Here is a 24,580-nt window from a genome sequence, read left to right on the forward strand (position 1 = left end):
AAAGAATTGAATAAGGTACAAATATCCACTCTTAAAACTGGATGGACTCCTAGATCAATGTGGCACAGCACAATAGCACAATACTTCAATAAAGATTGAACCTTTACCAATTATGTTCATTATGAGTTTCCTAACTGACAAATGACCATATTCAGGTTTTGTTCTCGTATTTCTTATCGACATTCTAGTATATAGTTCATCATTGGATGACCATATTCAAAATCTTCAAATAAGAGAAGTAGAATGGTAAAGAGAAGCATGTCGAAGTTTATCAAGAAGGGTCTAACTCTACTTTCCATCAATTGTTTGGATAGTGTTGCGTAGTGTTGCTATGGCTAGCACCTAGAATGACGGGTGAAATAATGGGCAAAGTAAAATCTTTTTAAGTTTTTTTGGTGGATACTCTAATGACCCTAATATATCTTCCTCGCTAATATTATGTGAAACATTCTTGTAGAAAGGCATCTTTCATGCAATAACCATGAAATGTGTGCATCTTCTCTTGCTTAAAGTTGTATGCATTATGATTTCAGCCAAGATTTTACCAACAGGGCCCTTCTTATCTGATGTAAGATACTTTTTTATTAGTTCTTAACTACAATGATTGACTTTGCATGAATTCTAATAACCATTTGTTGATAGTGTAAACAAAAAATTGTACCTGAGCAATGGCTAGCAAGGCATTCATTAAGATCAATGATTGATGCTTCATCAATATCACTCCCACCTACTGATATTGTCACACTCAACTCAAGAACTTTGATGTTGGCATTTTTTTATTCTATAATTTCCTCAACATTTCACAACTTAGGCCCCAAGATAAAGTGAGACTACTTTCAGTGAAAAAGAAGACCAAGATGAACACTCCAATAATCACCCCTGCTGCTATGTGCAGAGAGGGTGGTAGATACTCAATGAGAACAAGGGTCTAGGTTGATTAATCTGTGAAAAAATCTTAAAATGGGGGTTTATTTATGAACGATTTTCCACTAAAGTAGGAATGCCTACATGCATAAAATCATGCACCTACTCTCTCATAGCATACTACATGCTCTGCAAGATGAAGTTGATGAATTGAAGCTTTGTGATGAGTAGGTTCTTAAGGCTAGAGACACACATGGCACCCTGGGTTTTAACCCCAATCTCTTGTCTCATTGAGAATTGAGCGAGCAAGTGTCCAAGAAGTAGCCAATTTCTTGTATGATTTATGAAAGGTGTTTCTTACAGCAAATAACCACTTGTGACTAAGCAAGAAGTTATGCTATTCAAAAAATAACACCTCAAAGAGTGTGATTAAATTTCATTTTAAATTCTGTAAGGATTTATAGATACTATGTATTGTGAAACTCTGCTTTACCTGAATTATGTGATAAGGACACCGTTCATCCAATCTTGTGGTCAAAATCTAGCTTGCATGATGAGGGCTCTCAAGTTTCTCGAGAGTCATTCAACTTGAGAGGAGAGATTGACAAACCTAACAATATACTTGAGCAATAGCAAAAGTACCCTTGTAGCCGAGCTATGTCAGACTATTTAGTGCATTGGAAAGGCATACCATTGGATGGTGACACTTGGATAAATCTAGAGCACCTAAAAAGGCAATTTTTTCCATTTTATTCCATAAGGACTTAACAAAAAACAAGCTCTCGAGGGCCTCAATCAGTTGGACTAGTCTAAAGCCTTGCTAACTTATAGATTCTAATGGTATAGAGTCGACAATGCCATCGATTGGATTAGAGGCCACTAACTATATCTATTAAATGCTTAATTGTTGGGATCATAACCCTTGGACACAAAGGTTTTAACACCTTGGCTTCAATCATTTAGGGTGAGGAGCCCTATAACATCCACATAGATTTGAACTTTCCATTCTTAAAATCTTTCAAACCTAGAATGACCTCACAGGGTTGTTTTTTGGCTCCTCCTTTGGATATACAAATGATTTGCTTGGCATAAGCAACTCCGATCAACAATTCATCTTCCTTTATCTTTATCGTTTGGTGGCTTCTAGTCTATGGAGTCTTGTAAAATTTACCTCCTTTGCCATATCACTTCTACAGAATCATACCACTATTCTCATATGGAATCCAATGCTAGTCAATCCCAGATTCTTTCAATTTTCTTTGTAGTCATTAGTAGTTGACAACGGCCTAAAACCAATTCTTATTCCTCACCCCAACTATCTTGCTAAAAAGTTCCAAAACTACTCGTTCTAGTTTATTTCCCTTGTGGGTCCCGTCTAATCTAGCTATATATCATTTGTTAGGCTTAGATGCTTGAGAGAGGTTTCATGAGGCCAATCTGCAGGTCCAATACAAAGCATGGACCAAGGAAATCCCTACCTGATCATAACGTGTGCATGTGCATACATGCATTTGGGGGGGGGGAGAGAGAGAGAGAGCTTCCAAACAGCAAGTGAATTAAAAGAAAAGAGAAAATAAATTTTTTCAAAGGTGAATAATTATAATATCCATTGGGCGAAGTCAATAGAGGTAAGGTAGCATTGACTGCAACAAAGACCCCAATACGAGAACACTCAATGGGGGCACCACAGGACCCCCTGTAACATCTAAAATATAATTAAAGACCTGACACCAAGATTTACCTCCTACAAAACCAACATTTTGGCTTTGGTCTTGGAGGGGGCAACCTACAAGGTGCTCCCCGAGAGGTATATCCTGTGGATCTGATTGTTTCCCAACTTCTTCCGACAAGTCGGGCATTTCTTCCGGTATCGGAGGGACAGCATTATGCATGCCTTGCAAAAGATGTGACCACAAGCTGTTGATGTCTCCTCTTTCATGGTGCCCATGCAAATAGGACATGTGAGCTTCAGCTCCTTTGCTGGCTGTGGCATAACAGACTGCTTTCGTTTCTGCGACAGCCAAAATATAGACATTCGTAAGCCCCAACTGCATTTATGGAGACCATAGAGATGGATCCCAAAATACCAAGCAAACTTTGATATTGCCCACCCTTAATGCAAAATATTCATCGAACCTTGGAAATGAAAGCACAAAACTTGATGAACATGTTATTGGCCTAAATGTACTCGAGAGCCGGATCTTTTTCCTAAAGGGCAAAGATCTCTTACCCTTCTGTGTTCATGCCTCTCCCCTAAAACATGATTTGGAGAAGCTAGATCAATTGTGATACTCGGTCTACATTGTGCATGTCCAAGACCTGAAATCAAGCCAGCACTCTTATATTCATAGAGAAAAGCATGTACACTTACAACTTGATAAAAAAGGAAAGCATACCAGCATGCCCAAGTCGTAGCTCCAAATCTACATCGTTTAGAACAGGTGCAGATAGAGACGAACAAGCAGAATGTCTTGCTTGCAATGGTAACAGATTCCACTGCATGAGACATAATCATGCCATATCATATGAGAGTGGTGTATGACCTTGCATCTAAAAGGCTTGGCATCTCCTTAGCTTGCAAATGGTAGCCATATGGTGATGACGTGTCGTTCCCATTTTCTTTCCAGGTTCCCATTCCCGTTCCAAAACAGACTCCCGTTCCATCTGTCCGTTCTCGTTCCATGTGACTATGGCCTGAGGTCCAATCTGGTGTGAGTCAGCCAGGCCTCAACAACCACATCCTGGTGTCCCATACCACTCGAGGCCTAGGGGTCCTTCATCTTAGTGGATCTCCTCATCTCCTCCACTGCGAGGTATCCTCTTTATATCTAAAAGTGATCCTAAGTCAGTATGTGCAATTAAACCACTTGGAGAATAGAGCAATTAGGTTATCCTAGTGCTAAAGCAGTGTAGAAGCATTAGGCATCATAGGCTTAAAAGCTAGCCTTTGGCCAACCTTAGGTGGGCACCCACAAGAGTCACCAAGAGCCACAAAGGGCAATCAAGGGCCAGCCATGGGCCTTAGACCCAGTAGTCAGTCCGCCCTTGGCATAGTCCGCCAGCATGGCCAAGCATGGGAGGGCGGCTTCCAGTCGGCCAGCAGCCCTAGTCTGGGACAGCAGCAACCAGTCAACTAGCAGTAGAAGCACACACATGAAGCGCCTGCATAAATGCCTATTTTCAGCAACAGACTTGAAGTAGGGAAGCATATATAAATAGCCCTCCAGTCCATTCAGAAAATCATCTCGTTCTTACATCATTCAGCAGTGAAACACAGCAACGATCATGTGTGCTCGAGTCTTCTGACTTGTGCAGAGCACCTCAGTGTGCTACAGTCCAAGGCAGCCAGAAGTTATCTTCAGAATTGTTATGTACCTAGATTAATGGCCTTTTATAGCAAGTTAGCTATTTATGGCGTAGTTATCACTATATAAGTGAGGGATTGGATTATTATGAGACATAGTTGTGCAGATGCACCACTAAAGGTCTGGCTTGGACCAGGAGAGCAGACATGCTCATGCCAAGCACATGTCGAGTATGTAGGTTGGCGTGTCGAAGGCCTACAGGCAGGCTTCGGTGGTATGGGATGCTGGAGTTAGACACGGACCTATGGGATTGTGCAAGAAGCCCTAGACTTGGCTCATGGGAGATCGATGGATGCCAGTCGCGGCTGGGAGGTGAGCTAGCCTGCTATCTCATGATTTGGTATAGGACTAACCTTGGTTTCAGCTCTGTTTAGGAAGATTCAGGGAAGGACTTTACACTTGGTATCAGAGCCCACCTAACGCAAAGGCTGAAGAGGTATGCGTGTCTGTGTTGTAGATGTCAGATTTCCCTGGTTTTCCTATTATCGTTTCTCTTTCTATCAAATCGATGCTCTGTACAAGGTTTTTTGGCATCAAGGTTGCATGTGCAGTCGTGTGTCAGAGGGATGAGAGAAGTTGAATCGCTGATTTGATGTGTATTAGGGCTGTAGCAAGTACCCGTAGAAGGGCCTGAGGCGGCTGGGATTTGCATGGCATGAGGCCTATGATGGCCAGCCTTAGAGCAGCCAAGACTGGCTACCCTAAGCGGGCAGTGTGTGCAGCCCGCCAGCCAACCAGCTAGGCCAGCCAAGCAGCCAGATCATCGCAGCCAGGCGGCTCAGTCTGGACTCTGGGCAGCCACCCGAGAAGCCCCTTGGGGCTTTCTGCAGCAGAGCCATGGGCACATAGTAGCAATGAAACGCGTTTCGCATCCCCACTGAAGTACGAAACGTTTCGAAACGTTTCGTTAAATTTGAAACGAGTTTTTTATGCTTATTTTTTTTTAATGTCAAAATTGGGGATTTTGGCCGTTTGAAAACGTACGGCTCAAAATTTGGGCCTTTTTCACAGAGAGAGCGTGCGTGCGTGTTTGCTACAGCCTTGCAACTAGCAGGTTTTACCTCTCTCTCTCTCTCTCTCTCTCTCTCTCTCTCTCTCTCCTCTAGCTTTCTCTCTCTCTCAAGACTCTCTCTCTCTCTCTCTCTCTCTCTCTCTCACACACACACACACACACACACAAACACGCGCACACACACACACACACATCTCAATTGAAAATTTCAATTTTCAATTGAGATGTGTGTGTGTGTGTGTGCGTGTTTGTGTGTGTGTGTGTGTGTGTGTGTGTGTGTGTGAGAGAGAGAGAGAGAGAGAGAGAGAGATTGAAATTGAGAGAGAAATTGCATTGTGTAATTGAGAGAGAGTCTGTGCATGCAGCATAATGTGATTAACTTTCAACAGTAAGCTTTTTTTACTTTCAACTTTCAAAAGGGAGTTTTTTTTTGTTTCTTTTGCCATAGATGGGTCGCAATCGTGATGCTGTGTGGACACACGTCACCTCTCTTGGAAGATATGGTGGGTCTGGAGCTGAAAAATGGAGCTGCAATTTCTGCCTATTAGTGACTGGCGGGAGTGTAACCCGCATCAAAGCCCACTTGTCTGGCTTGAAGGGTGAGGGGATTTCTGCTTGTCCCAAGGTGCCAAAGGTTGTGCAGGACAGTCTACAAGATTGGAAGAAAATCCAAGAAGGGGTTATTGACTCCAACACAGGTACAGGAATCGAGGAAGAGGACAATTCAGAGGCAGTGACAAAGAGGGGAAAAACACAGGTGGCCGAGAGCCAAGACTCATATGCAGGTGGTGTTTATGTAAGATCGAGCTCTATGCCAGTAGCGGCTCGTTCTAAATTGCCGATTGTGGGGTCTCTCAAGAGAGGCAGCATAAAAGCAGGTATTCAAAAACAAGCTGTGAAAGAGGCAACTCGGGAGCTAACTAAGCTTTTCATACAGTGTGCCTTGTCTTTCAACATACTACGCACAAATCGTTGGAAATGTGCCATGCGTGCAATTAGCCGAATTGGATATGAGTGGGAGGGGCCCAGCTATGAGACTATGCGCACTAGAGAGCTCCGTAGAGAGCGTGCACAGGTGCATCATGAAATTCAGCCATTAAGGAAGACATGGGAAAAGTACGGCTGTTCATTGCTTTGTGATGGGTGGTCGGATGTACGCAAGAGGAGTGTGTACAACATCTTGGTGTCCTCCTGCAAGGGCACAATGTTTTTGCGTGCCATTGATGCATCCCAACCAGGGACAGTGGTGACAGGAGAGTTCATTTGGCGCCATTTGCGTGAGGCTGTGTTGGAAGTTGGGCCAGAAAACATTGTGCAGGTTGTGACTGACAATGGTTCAAACTGTGTCAGTATGGGCCGCATGCTTCAGGATGAGTTCCCACGTATTGTTTGGACACCATGTGCCAGTCATAGTCTAGATCTTATGATGGAGGATATGGGCAAGCTAGGTTGGTTGCAGGATATATTGAATACAGCTCGCTTCATTGTCAAATTTGTCACAAAGAGGCCCAAGATACTTTCTATCTACAGGGCACAGGGTGAGTTGGAGTTGTGTAAACCCTCGACCACCAAGTTTGCAGATATGTTCATAGTGCTTGACAGAGTAGTAAGAGTCCGAAAGGGACTCTTACGACTAGTGGTGTCCAAGGAGTGGTATGATTGGGAGGCTGAAAATAAGTGTCCAAAGTCAGATAAGTTTGCAAGCACTATTATGGGTGGTGGGTGGTGGGCAACAACAGAGGGATTGGTGAGAGTTTTACAGCCTTTCTACAGCGTATTGCGTATCACCGACATGGAGGGCAGCACCATGGGCCTCTTGTAAACTCGGGGAGTGCCTTATAAAGGCAACTGGTATTTCTGCTATTGAGTAAGTATTATATTTTGTCTTGACTCTTAACTCTTCAATTTCAGCTCTAAACTTGGTGCATCTAGATTCTAAATTGTAATGTTTAAAAAACTAGGAAGGACAGCCTTCGTGCTATTTGGCAAGATCGTTGGGATTGGTTTCATAGACCAATCCATGCGGTGGCCCACATTCTTCATCCTTTGTGGAGACACGAAGACCAGGCATGTTGTGAGGAGTTGGAGGATGGTTGGACCGAGTATGTGACAACATGGGTGGGTGGAGATGTGGGGGAGTTGGCTGCCTTGGAGGAGCAGCGGCTTGCCTTCCGCAACAAGACAGGAAAGCATTTTGGGTCACCAACTGCGGAATTGCATTCAAGGATGTTGTAGCCCGTATCTTGGTGGGAGAAATATGGTATAAGTGCCCCGCAGCTGGTGAGTATTCATTACAATTTTGTGCTCATGTCACATGTGTCATGAATAATGAATCATGACTCGTGTGTGATTTTTCATATTTGAATTTTGCAGAGGAGGCTTGCTATGAGAGTGCTCTCACAGGACTGCAGCTCAGGTCCTTGTGAGAGAAATTGGAGTACATGGGCCCTTTTCCACACAAAGAAAAGGAACAAGTTTACCACTGCACAATTAGAGCGGTTGGTTTATTGTCATTGCAACCTCCGTCTACTTGAGCAAAGAGGCAATTCCATAGAGCCAATACAAGTAAATGTCGACAAAATCGACATCGAGAAAGTGAAAGACATCCCAGAGATCCCACCTGATGAGAACGACATTTACACCATGTTATATGAGGAGGCGATGCAGGGAACCACGCAAACCCGTAGCCGCTCTCGAGCCAGGGTTGGAGTTGTTGTGGGTACACATGATGCTAGCACGAGTGCTGCACCTTGCACAGATGGTGCTAGCACGAGTGCTGGACCTGAGGCAGCGGTGACAGAGGGTGCAGATGACTCTTTCGATTGGGTCACAGCTTCTGAGGCATCTGATGTTCAGGATGAGGACGAGGATATTGAGTTGGATGATGCAGAGGAGGATGACTAGGCTTCTAGAGTCTAGTATCTACTTAGTCATTCTCGTTTTTTTACAGCTTCATTTATGATTTATGGTCATGACTCATGTCTCATGTTGACATTAGACATTGTTGACAGTTGTAGCTATTATCTTTTATGTCGGTTTTTTATATATGTACCACATGTGTCACATGTGCTAGACTCTCAGCTGCTTTGGCCATGGCCCATGGCTCTACCAAAGGCTCAAGAAATAAATAACCCTAAGCTACAATAGCCAACATACCAAAGGCTCAAGGCTCAAGACATAAATAACCCCAACTACAACAACAGGCCCTATACAATGCTTCCATTGCTAAGGCTGCCAATAGGTTGCTAAATTTCTAATAATAGCTGCCAGCATTAGCAGAAGTTGAACTAGTCTAGTCCCTTTCCAACAATCACCTCCAACCCCCATTGTACCTTCGCATACTCGATGTGTTGTTATTACTAATTATTGGAACAAGGAAAATTTGAGTCCCTACCATACTGCATCCTAGCCCATCACCTAGTGGATATGAGTAGTAAGTGATAGACATCACTAATCTCATTGCTTTTCTATCCTATGAAGTCCAAGTGCCCATAAGTTTTTTGATGTAAATAATTCCACATTTATAGCAAGATCATACACACCAGGAAGGAATTTTAAGAGCCCACATAGAGAGAAAAAAATAGAGCAAATCTCTAAGGCCCATTCAATCAATCCTTGAGGTGCTAGAGAAAGATCAAATCCAAATGAGGATTACCCAAGGTTCCCATAAACAAGTTAAGACACTACTTTGAGAGTGAGAAAATGAACACAATGTTGCTTACAAAGGCAAACAACTCATTGCAATCTTAGATGGTGGCATTGTAGTTGGCATTATTAGCAAGGGAATTGTCAGGAAACTTGGGGAAACCCTCACCTAGACAATACCAATCTCTCCGTGAAGTTTAATTGATGAAAATAATGCTACGTCACTTGGTGTCCTATTATGTAATGCAAAAATCAAAACCTTGGCTTGATTTCACATTTATGATTTTATGGATTGCCACTCTTTGGTCTTTACTATTTAGACAATCTTATTGTCATTTGGTTACTTGTAAGTTGTTAAATTCGGTATCCAGGGGCCAAGGTTGGCATGTTATGAATCATGATGTCAAATATTGATATGATATCGTGATTCGTAAATCAAATTTCAAATTGCAATGTCTTGCTTTTATTTACACATTTTTAAGTCTATAAGATCAAGGTGACATGTTGTTTGTTTGCAGTCTTATAAACTGATATGAAACTTGTTGAGGGTCCCTATTGTTGGGTCCCCCCCCCCCAGGTACCCCTCCTGTTTCATACTTTTGGGTCGGGCAATGAAACGTTTCGAAACGCGTTTCAAAAACCTTTTTATGAAACTCATGCCTACTATGCATGGGCAGCAGGGGGGGTGCACAGAGGAGGGGGGAAGGGGGGGGCAGAAGCGCAGGGAGAAACTTGCAGAACCAGAAGAAGCATGCGCAAAAGATTAAAAACAGGCCCGCAGATTTGAGGCAAAAGCAGCATCATTTTTTTAAAGAAAAAAGCTGTGAGGATTGTGTTGTTAATCCTGCATATTGTGTACTAATTACTACTTAAGTAATTAACTTAGAACAAGAACCTTCAGGAGAACACTTGAGACAAGATTGAATTGACTTGTTGTTATTAAACTGAGTACAATAGGTCTCTTATATAGGAGATGAAGAGACACATTTGAAGAGGCATGTCCTTTGATGAAAGGACATGACCTTAGACGAAAGGGTACAACTTTTAGGCTAAGGGATGTGTCTAGTCGATGTAGAGGCACAACCATTCACTAAGGGATACAACCATTCGTCGAAGAGATGTGGCTATTCGATGAAGAGGTACATCCTTTGACGAAGAGTCGCAACCAGTCGAGGGTAGGGGTTCCCTTTGGCTGGTAACTCTTTGCATCTGCAACAGGAATCTGGGTAGTTGTTGAGACTCTGGATGAAGGAAAATGATTGTATTGCTTCTGCATCCAAAGCTCTAGCTGCTAGATCCCATGTCATGGCATTATTGTTGACCATAACAATCTTGCATATACCAAACTGAATATTAACTGCATCTGCAACTTGTCTCATCTTTACCAAAAGCATGAGAATCATATCTGTAACTTGAGTAGAACTTTTGTTAACATCATTGGTAACTTCCAGCTTTGTCCAAGAAAAGATTGAATCTTTATCTGCTTCAAGTGAAACTATTGGTAAATTATCTGATAATGTCACCACGCTTTCCGGCTGAGAGGCGACGACCACCTGTTGGATGTCTGAAAGGGATTCCACTGATTTTTCTGGAACACAAAAGTCTTCAAGTGTTGTCGTAGGTTGAGAAGAAATATCTTCCATATGCTTTTCTTTGCTCAGAAAGTTGTTCTCGGGACAAGTTATGTCCAAAGATTCATTTGAACCACTGAAGGTAAGGACTGGAGTCTTCATTTTTTAAGAAGAATCATCATTCACCACGGCGTCAGGTATCTGGTCAGAGGCAAAGACTCCGTTTGGCACGGGCACTGACGAGGCTATTGATTCTGCCTGGGTCACGGCAAGAAAAGGGGTTGTGGACATTGTATTTGTCACACATGTACCAGAATCTTCTGAATCTTCAGCTTTCTCAGCAGGTATTAAGGCTTCCATAGTAGGAGGAGCATGGCATGGCTCGCAAGGGGGAACTTGTCCAGCGTTGCGGCATTCACGACCGAGTACTCGACTAGGGTCGGAAATATGTGCCACTATGTGAGCCCACTTCGAAGAGATTGATGACTCTTCAAGGGGAGATCTTCTGAAAGCTTCATATTGCTGCTTTGGCTTCTGCTGATAGTGATTCAAAGATGGATCTTTCTCATAACTGTTGTAATGCTGAGAATGTTTGCGACGAGCATGCAGAGGCTCGAACGAAGGTATTTCATGTCTGGTGGTCTCTACAGAACTGTGCTGAGGACAAGAAACCTGTTGTGGGTGTTGTACGCCGAGAAGTTGCTTGCCGGGAGCTTGAGGAGGCTTTGGCTCACCATGGATCAAGTGTGACGAAAAGGTAGCCAGAGAAGGCTTCAAGAGTAGTTGAAATGCCTTCATTTTGATTGCGCTAGTAAGAACCATTCAATGGAACATGTGCTACCACGAGCATACGCGCCAAAGAAACCTTGGAAATAGACAAGGTAGCCGGAGAAGTGTGAAAGGTAGTCAACATGCATGCTAAGAAAGCCAGGAAAACCCACGAACAGCCAGGAGGAAGGGCGCCTAATCGCTGGGAAGAGGGAGGCGAACAAGAACAAGGCGGCATCCTCACAGCGGCGGGTGGTGGTTTCCGAATCGCCCAAGGCGGCAGTTCACACCAGCGAATCCCAAACGGACGCCCAACGCAAGCCCAGTGGGTTACGCACGCCTGTTGGATTTGTTTGGTTTTTTTTTTTTTTGGTTAAAGATCCACGTGGCAACAGTGCGCATGATTAATTATTATTTTTGGTTATTTTCTTGGTGGTGTAAAGGTGACGGGCACGTAGCCGTGAATCGATGCGCCGCTTCGAAGAGCCTCGCCGACTGGATCGCCCCGCGTTGAAGGGCACCGGCAGCGACTAAGCGAAGAGAAGGTGCTCATCGGCGGTGAGGGCTCCGGGCCGATAGCTGGCAGCGAACGAGGCGAAGAGGGGGGGGGGCTCCATATTCAGCAGCGAAGGGCACCATTTGTGAACGCTTATCACCACCAGTTAGCAGGGAGGGAGGAAGGGTAGTCCGGAAATACAGCAGGGGTCCCTCTCTGCTATACACACAATGCGTGTGTATGGGTGTGAGACCTTGTGTTCTTGTTTACATTACTTTGAGCAAGGATTCACGCCAAGTCCACCATCGCTCTGCTTCTTCCATACAACACCGAGAGGAGAGGTGGATGAGGGAGTACCGTGGAGAGGGTGAGGGCTTCACAACCCACCGGTAGGAAAAAATTTGCTCTGATACCACTGTGAGGATTGTGTTGTTAATCCTGCATATTGTGTACTAATTACTACTTAAGTAATTAACTTAGAACAAGAACCTTCAGGAGAACACTTGAGACAAGATTGAATTGACTTGTTGTTATTAAACTGAGTACAATAGGTCTCTTATATAGGAGATGAAGAGACACATTTGAAGAGGCATGTCCTTTGATGAAAGGACATGACCTTAGACGAAAGGGTACAACTTTTAGGCTAAGGGATGTGTCTAGTCGATGTAGAGGCACAACCATTCACTAAGGGATACAACCATTCGTCGAAGAGATGTGGCTATTCGATGAAGAGGTACATCCTTTGACGAAGAGTCGCAACCAGTCGAGGGTAGGGGTTCCCCTTGGCTGGTAACTCTTTGCATCTGCAACAACAGGAATCAGCAATGAAGAGAGAATCTGATACATAAATACGTCACAATCGTGACAAAAGCAAGATGTTTTTTTTTAACAATGGCTTTTGTTAAAAAGGGGAACAGCTATTAACAAAAGGAGAACAGCTATAAGTCAATACAAGACAAGTTTTATTAAAACTGAAAAGCACTTCAATTTTTTGAGAAAAAACTCAAAAGCAAGTAAACCTCTTGACTTTTAAGTATAAAAGGGGGGGTTTGCTCCGTTGTTCTCCACATTCAAAGGCCGATCTCCTTGGTTAAGAGGGCTGAAAGTACACAGCCACTTCCAAGAGTGGGATTGGTACTTCTGTTCGTGGACAAGTGGGATTTTGGCGACACTTCATCTCGACACGCGAGTTTTCCTTGAGCGGCAGCAAATTATCTAAGGTTTGTCATGGTTGATGAAATACAAAACAAGCGTGGGATGGACAAGAATGTTCATCTAACGACAGCCAATAGGTTGACGATGTGATGGTCGATGACCCGATCACTAACGTTGACTTCGATGCAAGAATGACCTTGCTTGAGCAGAAGATTGCCAACCTAACTAACACCATGGTTGTTATGCAAGCAACTTTGGCGGGTTTGGTGACAACAAGAGAGAGGGGAAGGGGGGGGGGGGGGGCGGCTGGAACAGCTTTAGTTGCACCCTTTTTTACTTCAGAGCCCTATACGGGGGAGCAAGAACCGAAGACTCTGGGCTTCCCAGATGGGATATGCACTTTGAGTTCCATCCTTTCCCCAAGGATAAAAAGATCCAAATGGTACAAGGATTCCTGATAGGAAAAGCCCTTACCTAGTGGAAAGAGTTACGAGTGAAGCCCACGTCATGGGTAGATTTTGAGCGGGTTTTCCAGGAAGACTTCCTTACATGCCGAGGATGAGAGTACGACATTGTGTCCCAGTTTAAAAACTTCGAAATGAAGAGTATGCCTTTCGACACATATTTGCAAAAGTTTGGAGAGTTGCAGGCTTGAACAACTCACATGGACCCCATCACTATTTTGGGATTCTTTGTGGATGGATTACCTCATGGTTATCAACTCCAGATCAAAAATAATCGCATCAAAACATTGGATGATGCTATCTGATATGCAACGATTTTTTATGAGATTGGCAAAGAAACAGTTGAAGAAATCCCAACAACCCTCAATAATAGACCAAGCAAGATCCCAATGTAAACGAAAGTTTAAGCATGACTTTACAGACTCCTGCAGAGACCTAGAGTCAGTCACAGACTATGGGAGACCCCAATTCGAAGAAATCAAAGAAAGCAAAGCACACTCTTCAGTTCATTAAGGAGGGTCGATGCTTCACTTGTGGTCAGTAAGGGCACATTAGGACAAGCTGCCCACATGCGATCGAGGCTAAAGGTAAGATTACTGCCGTACATACTATTGTTTCAAATCAGAGTTCTTGCAAGGGTTGTAACTTTAATATGAAAGTTTTCACTCCTACGAACCTAATTCGGATGCATGGGTGAGTCGTGGGAAAAACTGTCACCATAGTCGCACGAAATGGCAGAAACGGCCCCCTAAAACAAGGAAACGTCGTTTTCCCCCTCTTAGAAGACGGAAACGGCTTGAAACCGCTGAAACAGCCATCGCAAGGCACCTCACAAGAAATGGACCAAAACGACCGCCAATCCGCCCCCACACCACGCGGCCAAAAACCCCCAAAAAAATAACGTTGCCCTTGCTCGCTCAACGTCATTAAAAAAATATATAGACGACGTGCGCTGCCCGACCCCTTAAAAATATATATATATAGACGACGTGCGCTGCTCGAAAATGCACATTGCCCGCCCAGCATCTTAAGAAAAAAAATATAAACGATGTACGTGCACTACCCGGCCCCTTTAAAAAAATACTAACCTTTCCCCGCCAACGTGCCAACCCCAACGTGCTGATTTGCGATCTGATTTAAGGAACCTTAAAAAAATCTAACGTTGTGGATGCTAACAACTAGGTTCCTGATAATTGATTACCATATAAGCCTGCAGTACTTGCTTTTTCTTTACTTGCACACACAAGTTCCATGAGCAGAGTATCAAATCTAAAAGCTCAAGCACTTACCTCTCTCTCTCTCTCTCTCTCTCTCTCTCTCTCTCTCTCTCTCTCTCCGTGCGGAGCAAGGCCGAAATCAAAGCAAGGCAATCGCATTCACTTCTCAGCTCCATCCTCCACACTCAATAAAGTTTATTTATATTTGTAAATGGACCTTGTTTTTTTTAATGACCATTGAAATTTATTAAGTGTTCATTGAAGCAAGTCCATATGAAATAGATGGGAAGCATCTTAATTAAATTGCACGGTTTTTTTTCTTATGTAACGCTTCTTGTAAGCCCTTTCAAAATAAATGGACCTTGTTTTTCAATTAATCCCTCTTCTTCTTATTGTATTGCATTGAATAGTTAGCACCAATGGCATTCTATGAGCAGCGTTGTGGTTGTCGTTCATGCGTAGCTGTGAGCAACAATACATCGAAACAGCTCATTGTCAATGCCCTTTGCCTCTTCGAGAGAACCTGACATTGCAGGTGGCAATCCCTACCTGCCCATGTGGTTTTGGGATGATGAAGATTGCTTGCTACTACAAGGAGTCCCAAGATACACTGGCAAAACCTGCAACCTCTAGAAGCACTTGCTATGGCCCTAGTTAATGCTAAGGCACTTGCCACACTTGAGGATTAGAACAACAATCCCATATAGAAAGTTGCATGTTGTAACTTGTATTGCCAAAAACTACTGCTAATGTTAAATGAATAAAAATTTCATTTTTCTCCCAACTCTGTCCAGTGGAATTATGCGTAATGAAGGATCCTGTCACACAAAGTCTCAAACCGCCTTCTTTATCCTACATTTCGCGAGTCTTTAGCAATCCACTTTATCACTTCAAACTTTAAGAGATAAGAGAGAGAGAGATAGACATGTACACCTTATTGGGTCCCAAATTACCCACTAAAGGGCCCCCTCCTATTGCTCAGAGTATTTGCTTTATTATCTTTGAAGAGAATGAATGAAGGACTGACTCAGGACTGTAGATAAGCCAAACACAAGACCTTTGAAAGATCAAGAGTCGGGGCTGAACTATACACGGCTGTAGAAGCACCAATGACGACCGATCTCAATGCCTATGCACTCTTCCAATGGAATGTGGGAAGGCTGCAAATCTGAGGCTAAGAGAAGGGGCTGATTGGGACTGTTCTAGGCTGTGTTTATGTATGGTAAATAAATGAATGGATGTGTTTTACCTTCACCGATAGGGCTGTAGCAAAACGATGATGAGGACTGCTGAATTCTGTGTGTGCGCTCAAAAGGCAAGGTTCTGAAGCACCTTCCTTGGCTGAATGCTGAGGATGAAGCATTTTGCTGATGTATGTTTATGTGCTCAAGCGTTAATGCTCCCACGGCTGAGGGACTGAATCGCTTGCTTGAATGATGATGATATGTGATATGAGATGCAAGCTATGCTATTTATATGAGCAAGAGGGCTGGTAGGCTGGCTGTAAAGCTGGCTGACTGTAGCATTAAATGCTACACGACTTGCTACAATGGATAAATGCTGAAATAAATGGTTAAAAATGCCAAAATAAATGTTGTAAAATATGGTAAAATACTAGATGATATTCCAAGGCTTCTGCCATGGTCTATGTGCAAATGAGATGAATGATATGCAATATGCAACCATGATCTGATGGAAATCCTAAGGCTTCTACTCACTCTATATGAATGAATGATTCTCTCCAAGTGGGTTAAGGGACTTGACTGACTAACTGACTCTCTAAGGCTGAGGAATGACCTACGTAGCTCGTGCCTGACATATCCTAGACTAACGATTACAATGGGGTCACGGCGTATGACAATTATCAAATCCTAAAGGGTTCTACTGTTGTACAATGGAGCACTAATGATGAGCCATCTTGTCACCATGCACTACAGTGCAGAGTGCATGTGACATTCCCTCTTGCTTAGCTTGGCGGCAGGGCAGTTTCATGGCTTCTAAATAGTCCGCCAAACATGAATCAAGTGGCTGGATGGAGCTTGCCGGCTGCCTCTGCTCTGGGTCAGGTGCTGTAGGGGGCGGCGAGAGTGCTCTGGAGAGGCGGAGGGGGGGTGGGGAGGCGGAGAAGAGGGGGGCGGTTGGGAGAGATCCATCAGAGAAGGAGGGTACTAGGAGGGGCTCGCGAAGGGTTCAGTGGGGCCAGCTGGCCTCATTGGAAACTGTGAACCGAAGGAAGAGTCTCGACGGGGTAACGGCCGCCGAATCGAGGGGCGGAGGGACCCTCGCAGTGATTGGAGGGGGCCTTTCGTCGACAGGTGGGTGCTGTGATAAATGCTCGAAACGGTTTAAAAGTTCACCTCCTTCCATTTTTAAAGTTGTCTGTTGATACAAACGAGACCTTTTATCATACCAAATTAGAACTAATGGTGAAAAACTTGTTTGTTGCCCTCCAAAATTTAAAAATTCTGGGAATTTAATGTTTGATATTAAATAGGAAATACCTTCAGTATGGTGTGTATAGTAGTTATTGTTCATTAATATGATGTGTAACATAGCTAGTGTTACCAGCGAACTGAGTTTCTATCACTCTCCGGAGGTGATGGGCATACTCAGCCATGATAGAGACTAGCACTCAAAGTCTGCTCTAAGGTATAAAAACAAACAATCACAAAACATAGGAAAGAACCAAACTAAGTCTATATTAAGCTAGAGCCAGAAAGAAAAGACTAAACAAGGCCTACTCTAAGTTAAAACAACAAACAATGTCTTCCGGTGGAAGGAGCTGCTCTTTTTGAGGAGACAGTGGCTCCAATTTGGATATGTGTGGTGTTTCATCATTCCAAACCTTCTATGCCAGAAAGTGGCGCGATGATCTTCTCCTTCCCCTTCAATGCAGCCCTAGGGACGGAGTGGGATTCGAAGTCGGTGGCTGCCGCCATTCAAGGGCAGGCAGTAGAGCTCTCCCACCATCTTCATGATCTTCACATCACCGACGTGCTCACCCACCTCTGGCCCCTGGCTAGGATGGAGCTGGGAGGCTCATGCCATAGAGATCAAGACAGGGAGGTGGTGTTCTCCAACCTCGAGGTGTTGCTTTTTGTGTTCCTTCATATCTCAGTTGCACTACCCTCCCCCCTCTTACAGATACCTCCATCGTGATCAATGGAGTTCAGAGTATGCCTACTCTCGCGCTCAGATAGAGTGGCAACAGAGGGAAGACAAGACCCACGCCCACTTGGCACGCCTTCACCCCAGGACTGATTGCGATTATTCCCCATCCAAACCCACGCCCAAGACTCTTCGAGTGGAGGGCAGGTCCGAGAGTTCCGCTTCTCACAGAGATTGATATGCGGATAGTCTCATGGAAGTTTGGAACATTGAGGGTTTAAGGGGGGCCTCAGTGCTTTCAGAGGCGAGGTGCCCTCAAAGGAGAGCTGCATAGAGCTACAGTTGGGGGACCCATCGACATTCTTTTCCTACAGGAGCACCACCTTTTCAAGGGGGCACCCGTCGCTGCAGGAAGATTTTACCATGACACTTTTTGGTCTCCTTCTTTCGGTCCCTCGGGGACACAGGAAGGAATTTGTATTTCTATCAGAGAGCAACTATTGCCAACAGTGACAAGCTCAGGTGTCATAGTCTCTGGGCGAGCGCAGTGGGTTACCATTATGATTAGAGAGGACTACGTGGGCTTCCTCAATGTTTATGCCCCGAATGCCACAGCAGGTAGAGCCATCTTCTGGAGCACAATCCGTCAGGCCCTTCCTCAGGCTGACTTTTGGTGCATGGGTGGAGACTTTAACATGATTGGGTCAGCAGAGGACAGACTTAGAGGAGGCACGGCTACAGTCTTAGGCACAGAGTACTCTGCATGGGAGGAGTTGATCCTGGCACTCAGGGGACAAGACCCTTGGCATCTTCCAGAGTTTGGGTGCAGTCCCAGGAGCCTGTGTTTCTCACAGTCCAATAGGAGGAGCACCAGCCCCAACCTCTCGACTTGACAAGTTCTATGTGGATGAGTGGGCTTGCAGTTGTGGGGGCATGATTGGCATATCTTAGCGGGCACCATTTTTTCTATTTATGCTCCAGTTATTCTGGCCTTAGAGGACCCCTGGAGGCAGGACAGGCATGCCAGCACTAGGATTCCGGACAGCCTTGATACACTTGATTCCGTGGTGACAGATTGGAGATCCAACCATCACCCTTCTTGGGACCGCCAACAAGATCTTGGCCAAGGCCATCAGCCGGAGACTTCAACCTTTCCTCCCTAACTTGATCCATGACACTCAGACAGGTTTTGTTCGAGATCGGAGCATTCTGGACAACATCCACACTCCAGCAAGACCTCATAGTGCTTCTCCTAGACTTTGAGAAAGTTTATGATAGGGTTGATTGGAGCTTTCTCGAGGGCGATGGGGTTCCCAATGGAGTGGATCCATGGTGTTTCGAGACTTTACTCAACCTCTCATAGTCAGGTTCTCATTCAAGGAGCCCGAGGCAACAAAATCCCCCTTTCTTGCTCCGTCCGACAAGGCTATCCTCTTGCACCTTACTGGTTGAGTGGTGGTGGCTAACCAGTTCCTTCTTGCCACCATGTGGTACATTACTTCCTGTTGGGCCTTCTCCCGAGCATGCATTGGTCAGGTACGGCGGTTGATCCGGAACTTCTTGTGGGCCAGCAGTGATGGAAGGCCTGCCCGGGCCAAGGTGGCCTGGAGAGTGATCATTCCGCTGCGATGTAGAGGGAGGCTAGGCATCATTGAGCCCTCCATTCAGAGCCACGCCTTGTTCGGCAAACTGATTGTTAGAGGACTCCGTCCCGGTGGTGAGTCTTGGAAGGACTTCCTCTTGGCCCGGATTTCAGCCCGTTCCCCGAGCTTGAGAGGCCCGGAGGGGCTGACACGTATCCCAAACCCGTCTCCCCCACAATGGCTAGGCGTGTTTACTAGGCATGCTATTCTCTTAGCAGTCCATGGCGCAGATGAGGGTTATGATACTCTTGTTTTAGCGAAGATCTCTGCAAAATTTTTATTAACAAACAAGAAAAGAAAAGAAAAGAATAAAATTTGCCATTGGTGCCAAACACCGAATATAGCCGAGGGGAAAAACCCAATGGGAGAAAAGTGCCCTGGCTTGTCGATCTTATTGTGGAATCACTGAGTTTACTCTTGCGCTATTAGTAAGAAACTATGAGTGATATTAAAAATATGAGATATTTTGGGTATAATGATTCCATTTTGACACATATGTAAGGAAGGGGAGTCTCTTCAATTCTCACATGAGATGAAGAGTTGAATATGTACAAGGTTTATTAGTAAGAAACTATGAGCAATATTAAAAATATGAGATATTTTGAGTATAATGATTCCATTTTTGACACATATGTAATAAGGAAGGGGAGGGCCTTCAATGAGGCGCCTACTTCACTTTTTCTATTGGTCCCCCATGGCAGATTAGAGAGATCAGAGCCCTCTTAGGAGGATTTTAGTGGCTGCACCTTACAAAGGGTGAGGGTAATTGGATTTCAGAATCCCAAGACCTTTCCTCACCCAAGAAGACAACGAAATCGCTTGACCTTAGAAGCTCCCAATGTGGATTTTTTCCCATCCGTCTCCAAATATAGTCTCCCTTTGAAAGCGGCCAGCCATGCCCCCCCTTTAAACATTCTACCTCTTTGGAGAACTGTGATTCACTTGTGAGCGATTGTGCTCTGTTTTAACTAACAGAAGATACCTCTTTGGAGGACTGTGATTCGCTCGTGAGTGGATGTTCTCTTTTTTAACTAACAAAAGAAAAGAAACTAAGAAAAAATATCCTGAATCAAACAACGTATCTGTGAATTCTCCTTGGACACCTTGACCGTCCACCTACCATCACCCAAGAAATCTCCACCGTCCACGAAGGATGGGCACCACACCCTGCTGAGTAAAATTGCCACATGGATGGTAGGAGACAAATACTGCATCTTCAATAAAAAACTCTCGTCAACCTGGAAATCTTTCCTATCCCTAGAGGATGAACACTGTTCATGCATACGTGTGATGTGTTAAGGCCATAAATATGTTAGAATATCAAGGCATTCCGTTGCATGGCATGTGATATATAAGTTGTATATGTTAAAGCACATAACTGACATACATCATGCCTCACTGATCCTACTGATAAGAAGATGGGGGCATGAGTTCTAGCCAGAAAGTGCAAGTTCAGGTAGTAGGTTCAACTGCTCCCGTTTAATACGTGTACGCTTAGCATAGTACATGTTCATACATGCAATGGCAACAAATGGAGCACAATTATTCCTGAATTTTTGTGTAATTTTCTCCATGTGACGAAATGCGCATGGTCTTTCATCATAGGTGAGCACCATGGCACCAAAACCATAAGAATCCATCAAAGAGGGAGAGTCAAGCGATGATAGGAAGTACCCTTATTTGTAATGATGATACGAATGATGATATGGAGGATCACAAACCTGAGCAACGGCCGGAGGAAGGGGCCGTGGTTGCAGGGGCGGCCTGTTGAGTGGCACCTCATCATCATCATCAAGGGTGATGACTATGGCTGGTTCACGGCGTTTTGGCAGACCTCGCCTCATGGCTCTCTCTGGCGTACTCATGACTATGCAAATCCTGCAACTTCCACTCCTATTGATTACGAGGGTATCCAGAACCTGCCCCGACACCGAAAAAACTCATCTCAATACATCGCCATGGCTGCTTGAGGCAAGAATCAAAACCGCCATTAAAAGCTAAAGCATTAAAATATAATACAAGAAAAAAAAACACACACCTGCTGCTGATTGAGATAAGCGTTGAATTTAGTGAGAAAATTACACTGAAAACCCTAGTTTTTCTGACAAGAGAGACCTTAACTTGAGATATGTACCCTGATCGAAGATGGCATGCGACAGTGATGAGAGCACCTAATTGGCTAGTGAGTGTGGTCGGCGAAGAACGTTCTTTTTTCCACCCGTTTTTATTTTTTTTTAAAACCAAAACACGCACAGGTTCACACGCAGCGGCGGAAAAGGGTCAGCCTCGCAGTTCACACAGCACCGACAACACGGTTCTGACCACCACCACACTAATCGCCAAATGGGCATAGCCCACAGTCGTTAAGAGTGTTTCGTTAAGAGTCGACTTTGCAGCTTATTTGATTCATATTTCTAAAGGTGATAAATATAATCGAATCTTCCTTTTTTACACTAAATAAAAATATATCAACCTATGGGTGAATGTGTGTCTTTACATGGGTCTAAATTATAGTCCAGTTTAGATGTTGGGGGTGTCTATTATGCGAATAAACTACAACAGATCTCATTAGATTTTGTTGGAAATCGATACTACATGCTTATCAATGTGATTGTGCGTGTGATGGGTTGCTCTATTTTGTAAGGCCCCCTTTATGCTAAGTGTTGAGCAAACCTAGGCGGCGCTGTGGACAATGCCTAGCTTAGACACTAGGGTGTGAGATAGCTCATGTAAACTTGGAACCATTCCAAGTAGGATGTATGTAAGTGTGAGTTGATAGACCACACTCTAGGACATAAGGAGATCTTGAGACACATTCTTCTTAGGTAGTAGAAGGAGATCATCTTGAGAAACCTAGTCCTTAGGTAGAAGAAGGAGATCTTCTTGAGAAACCTTGTCCTTGGGCATCTGGCTTAAAAACATGTAACCTCTATAGAGACACCCATTATTTTATTTCAGGATATTTTATTTAGATGCATTTTTATTTATATCATCTACCAAGATTAATGTGTTTAACAAAGCTATGTGCGTTGGTATGATGTCTCCACTATGATTAATGTGTTTAATCAGCTGTGTGCGCGCTGATATGATATAGTTATGATTAATGTGTTTAATCAATGACTAATATTATTTTGGATGAAGGCAATAATTGAGTGTGCAGATTATGTGTTAATCACAGGTGGAACATGTGTTGGACCACTATAAGATATTTATTTTGGAAGACATGTGAACACCTTTTATGGTTTTAAATTTAGGCATCAATATTTTTGTAAGGCTAAGACCTCATACCTTGGTACATACCAAATAGTATTTTTGTAAGGTTAAGACCTCATATCTTTGTACATACCAAATAGTATTTTCTACTTTTGGTAGGCCCAAGACTTTATATTAATGCTTAATATTTTTTTATAGAGCTTGCATGCTCATAAACTCAAAAGCACTTGTGCTTTGTTTTTGGAAATTATCTTTTTGGAAAGCAAGATTTTTCGAATACATATAAATATGGGTGAATGGTACAAGGGCCACAATCATGCAAGGGAGATTCAACCCAATCTTTTGTCGACAGTGATCTCTACTCTATTTTCCATCTCCCTCTTATTTATTTAATTTGGTTTACTGAGGTTTATGCTTTGAATTTGTGCAAATATATGTTATGGTCTAATTTATGTGTTGAGAAATTAGAATTCCTTCTCCAAGGTCTGACAAAACGGGTGCCCAAGGAACCTTGGATGGGCCTAGAAGGTGCATTAAGACATGTGGCTTTGTGTCTACTATGATATTGTAATATGGTTGGATCAGGTTCATCTAGACTAGTTATACATTTTCTAGTCTGGGTCGACCTATAATATGACCAACATAGGTACTATATACAAAGTTCAAGAGGCAAGCAAAGAAAGTGGTACACGGGTAAGGGTAATTTCTTTTCTTTCTCTTTGATTTGGAAGCAAATCTCTATAAGGTAGCTTCTAGGCAAGAGTAGGAGGAAGGAAATAGATGTGTTTGGTAGCCTCTCTATCATATTAAGACCATCAAGTTTAGATCAATCTTCACTTCATTGTGCACCCTTGATAGTGCATGACATCATCTGTCTCATAGTGTATGTAATTACCATCAAATCTCCTTAGTGAGGCCCATGGGTGTATAGATGGTGCCATCAAATTCTTAGTTTGGTTTGTAACTATAATTTAGTATTGTTCTCCATCTCTCTTGCATCACATTCTTTATCTTTTGAAAGATTCTACTATTTGTGTGAATGCACAAGTAATATTTTCTTACATGGTATTAGTTGACAAGTGGCTCTTTGGTTAGCATATTTGGAGAGGTGGCTCAACGTGCAAATAAGTTTTCCTTAAAAGTTTACCTTAAGGGCTCTACTACCATTATTTTGGTGATGGTAAGTTGCCGGAGCCAACTCTAGAAGTTCAAGTTGAGGTTCATTTTGGACTTATGAGTTGTGGTAGATCTCCACTAAGCTTGATGTGAGGTTGGAATCAACTCTAGATCCGATAGATCCAACCCAAAAAAATTTGCTAGATCCAGTTTGAAACCCATTACTATAAAATGATGAATTAAATAAGGATATCTTAAGAATCAACTCCAGCAAGAAGAAGAATAGGATCAGTTGGATTAAAAATTGAAAAGATGAAACAATTCCTATCAGGATCAACAAGTCAAGTGAAGATCTAGCATGTTGGTCCATCAACATCTTGCCCCAAAATTACCCAAGAAATATGATGGGGTTTGGTCACTTATTCAAACACTCAAGGGAGTAATTCTCCTTTGACTTGTTGAGGAGTTTTGGTTTATGAAGGAGGAGATGCATTAGAAGGCTAGAGATGGTCTTGATTCTACCTTCTCATCACCTTCTCAATGAAAACAAAGAAAGATAAGGGGGTTGTTATGTCCCGTACTTGGACATAACAAGACCAGTGATTAGAAGACGTTTATACACAATTTATATTGCAGTGTGAACTAGTCATTGGGCTACATATTGGGACCATGACTCATTTGTGAGAGAGTTCATGCATGGAGTGTAAATTGCTCACAATGGGCTACATAGTTGGGATTGTGACTCATTTGTGAGAGAGTTGATTTGTGAAAGAGTTCATGTTACATCCCATACTTAGACATAATGAGGCTAGTGATTAGAAGATGATTAGACACACAGTTTATATTGCTATATGAACTATTCACTAAGCTACATAATTGGGATCGTGACTCATTTGTGAGAGAGTTCATGTATCGAACTTTTGGGAGAGCGGCATCCCTATGA

At 43.5% G+C, this 24,580-nt stretch overlaps 1 protein-coding gene across 3 annotated transcripts; it reads right to left on the reverse strand.

Annotated features, from left to right (window-relative positions):
• Nucleotides 1-2,402: 2,402 nt before the first annotated feature.
• Nucleotides 2,403-21,621, reverse strand: LOC147603568 (uncharacterized). 3 transcript variants are annotated; one of them, XM_086795821.1, is made up of 5 exons: nucleotides 21,443-21,621; nucleotides 21,030-21,227; nucleotides 3,261-3,360; nucleotides 3,095-3,183; nucleotides 2,403-2,875 (listed from the first exon to the last, which is right to left on the reverse strand). In XM_086795821.1, the coding sequence occupies exons 1-5, from the start codon at nucleotides 21,458-21,460 to the stop codon at nucleotides 2,651-2,653; spliced, it is 630 nt and encodes a 209-aa protein (XP_086651947.1). In that variant the 5' UTR covers nucleotides 21,461-21,621; the 3' UTR covers nucleotides 2,403-2,650. The 3 variants fall into 3 exon arrangements, with proteins under 3 accessions (XP_086651947.1, XP_086651949.1, XP_086651948.1); XM_086795823.1 differs by having other exon boundaries at nucleotides 21,430-21,612; XM_086795822.1 differs by having other exon boundaries at nucleotides 21,347-21,610.
• Between the last annotated feature and the right edge of the window lie 2,959 nt (nucleotides 21,622-24,580).

This window comes from Cibotium barometz, chromosome 63 (genome assembly GCF_041138505.1).
Source record: "Cibotium barometz isolate CiBa-2024 chromosome 63, ASM4113850v1, whole genome shotgun sequence".
NCBI classification, from domain to species: Eukaryota; Viridiplantae; Streptophyta; class Polypodiopsida; order Cyatheales; family Cibotiaceae; genus Cibotium; species Cibotium barometz.

Excerpts from the sequence above, each read along its gene's own strand:
- LOC147603568 (XM_086795821.1), bottom strand. Across the intron at positions 3,184-3,260 it reads GCTACGACTTGGGCATGCTG|GTCTTGGACATGCACAATGT; the intron begins GTATGCTTTCCT and ends GCTTGATTTCAG. Across the intron at positions 2,876-3,094 it reads AGAGGCATGAACACAGAAGG|AAACGAAAGCAGTCTGTTAT; the intron begins GTAAGAGATCTT and ends TGGCTGTCGCAG.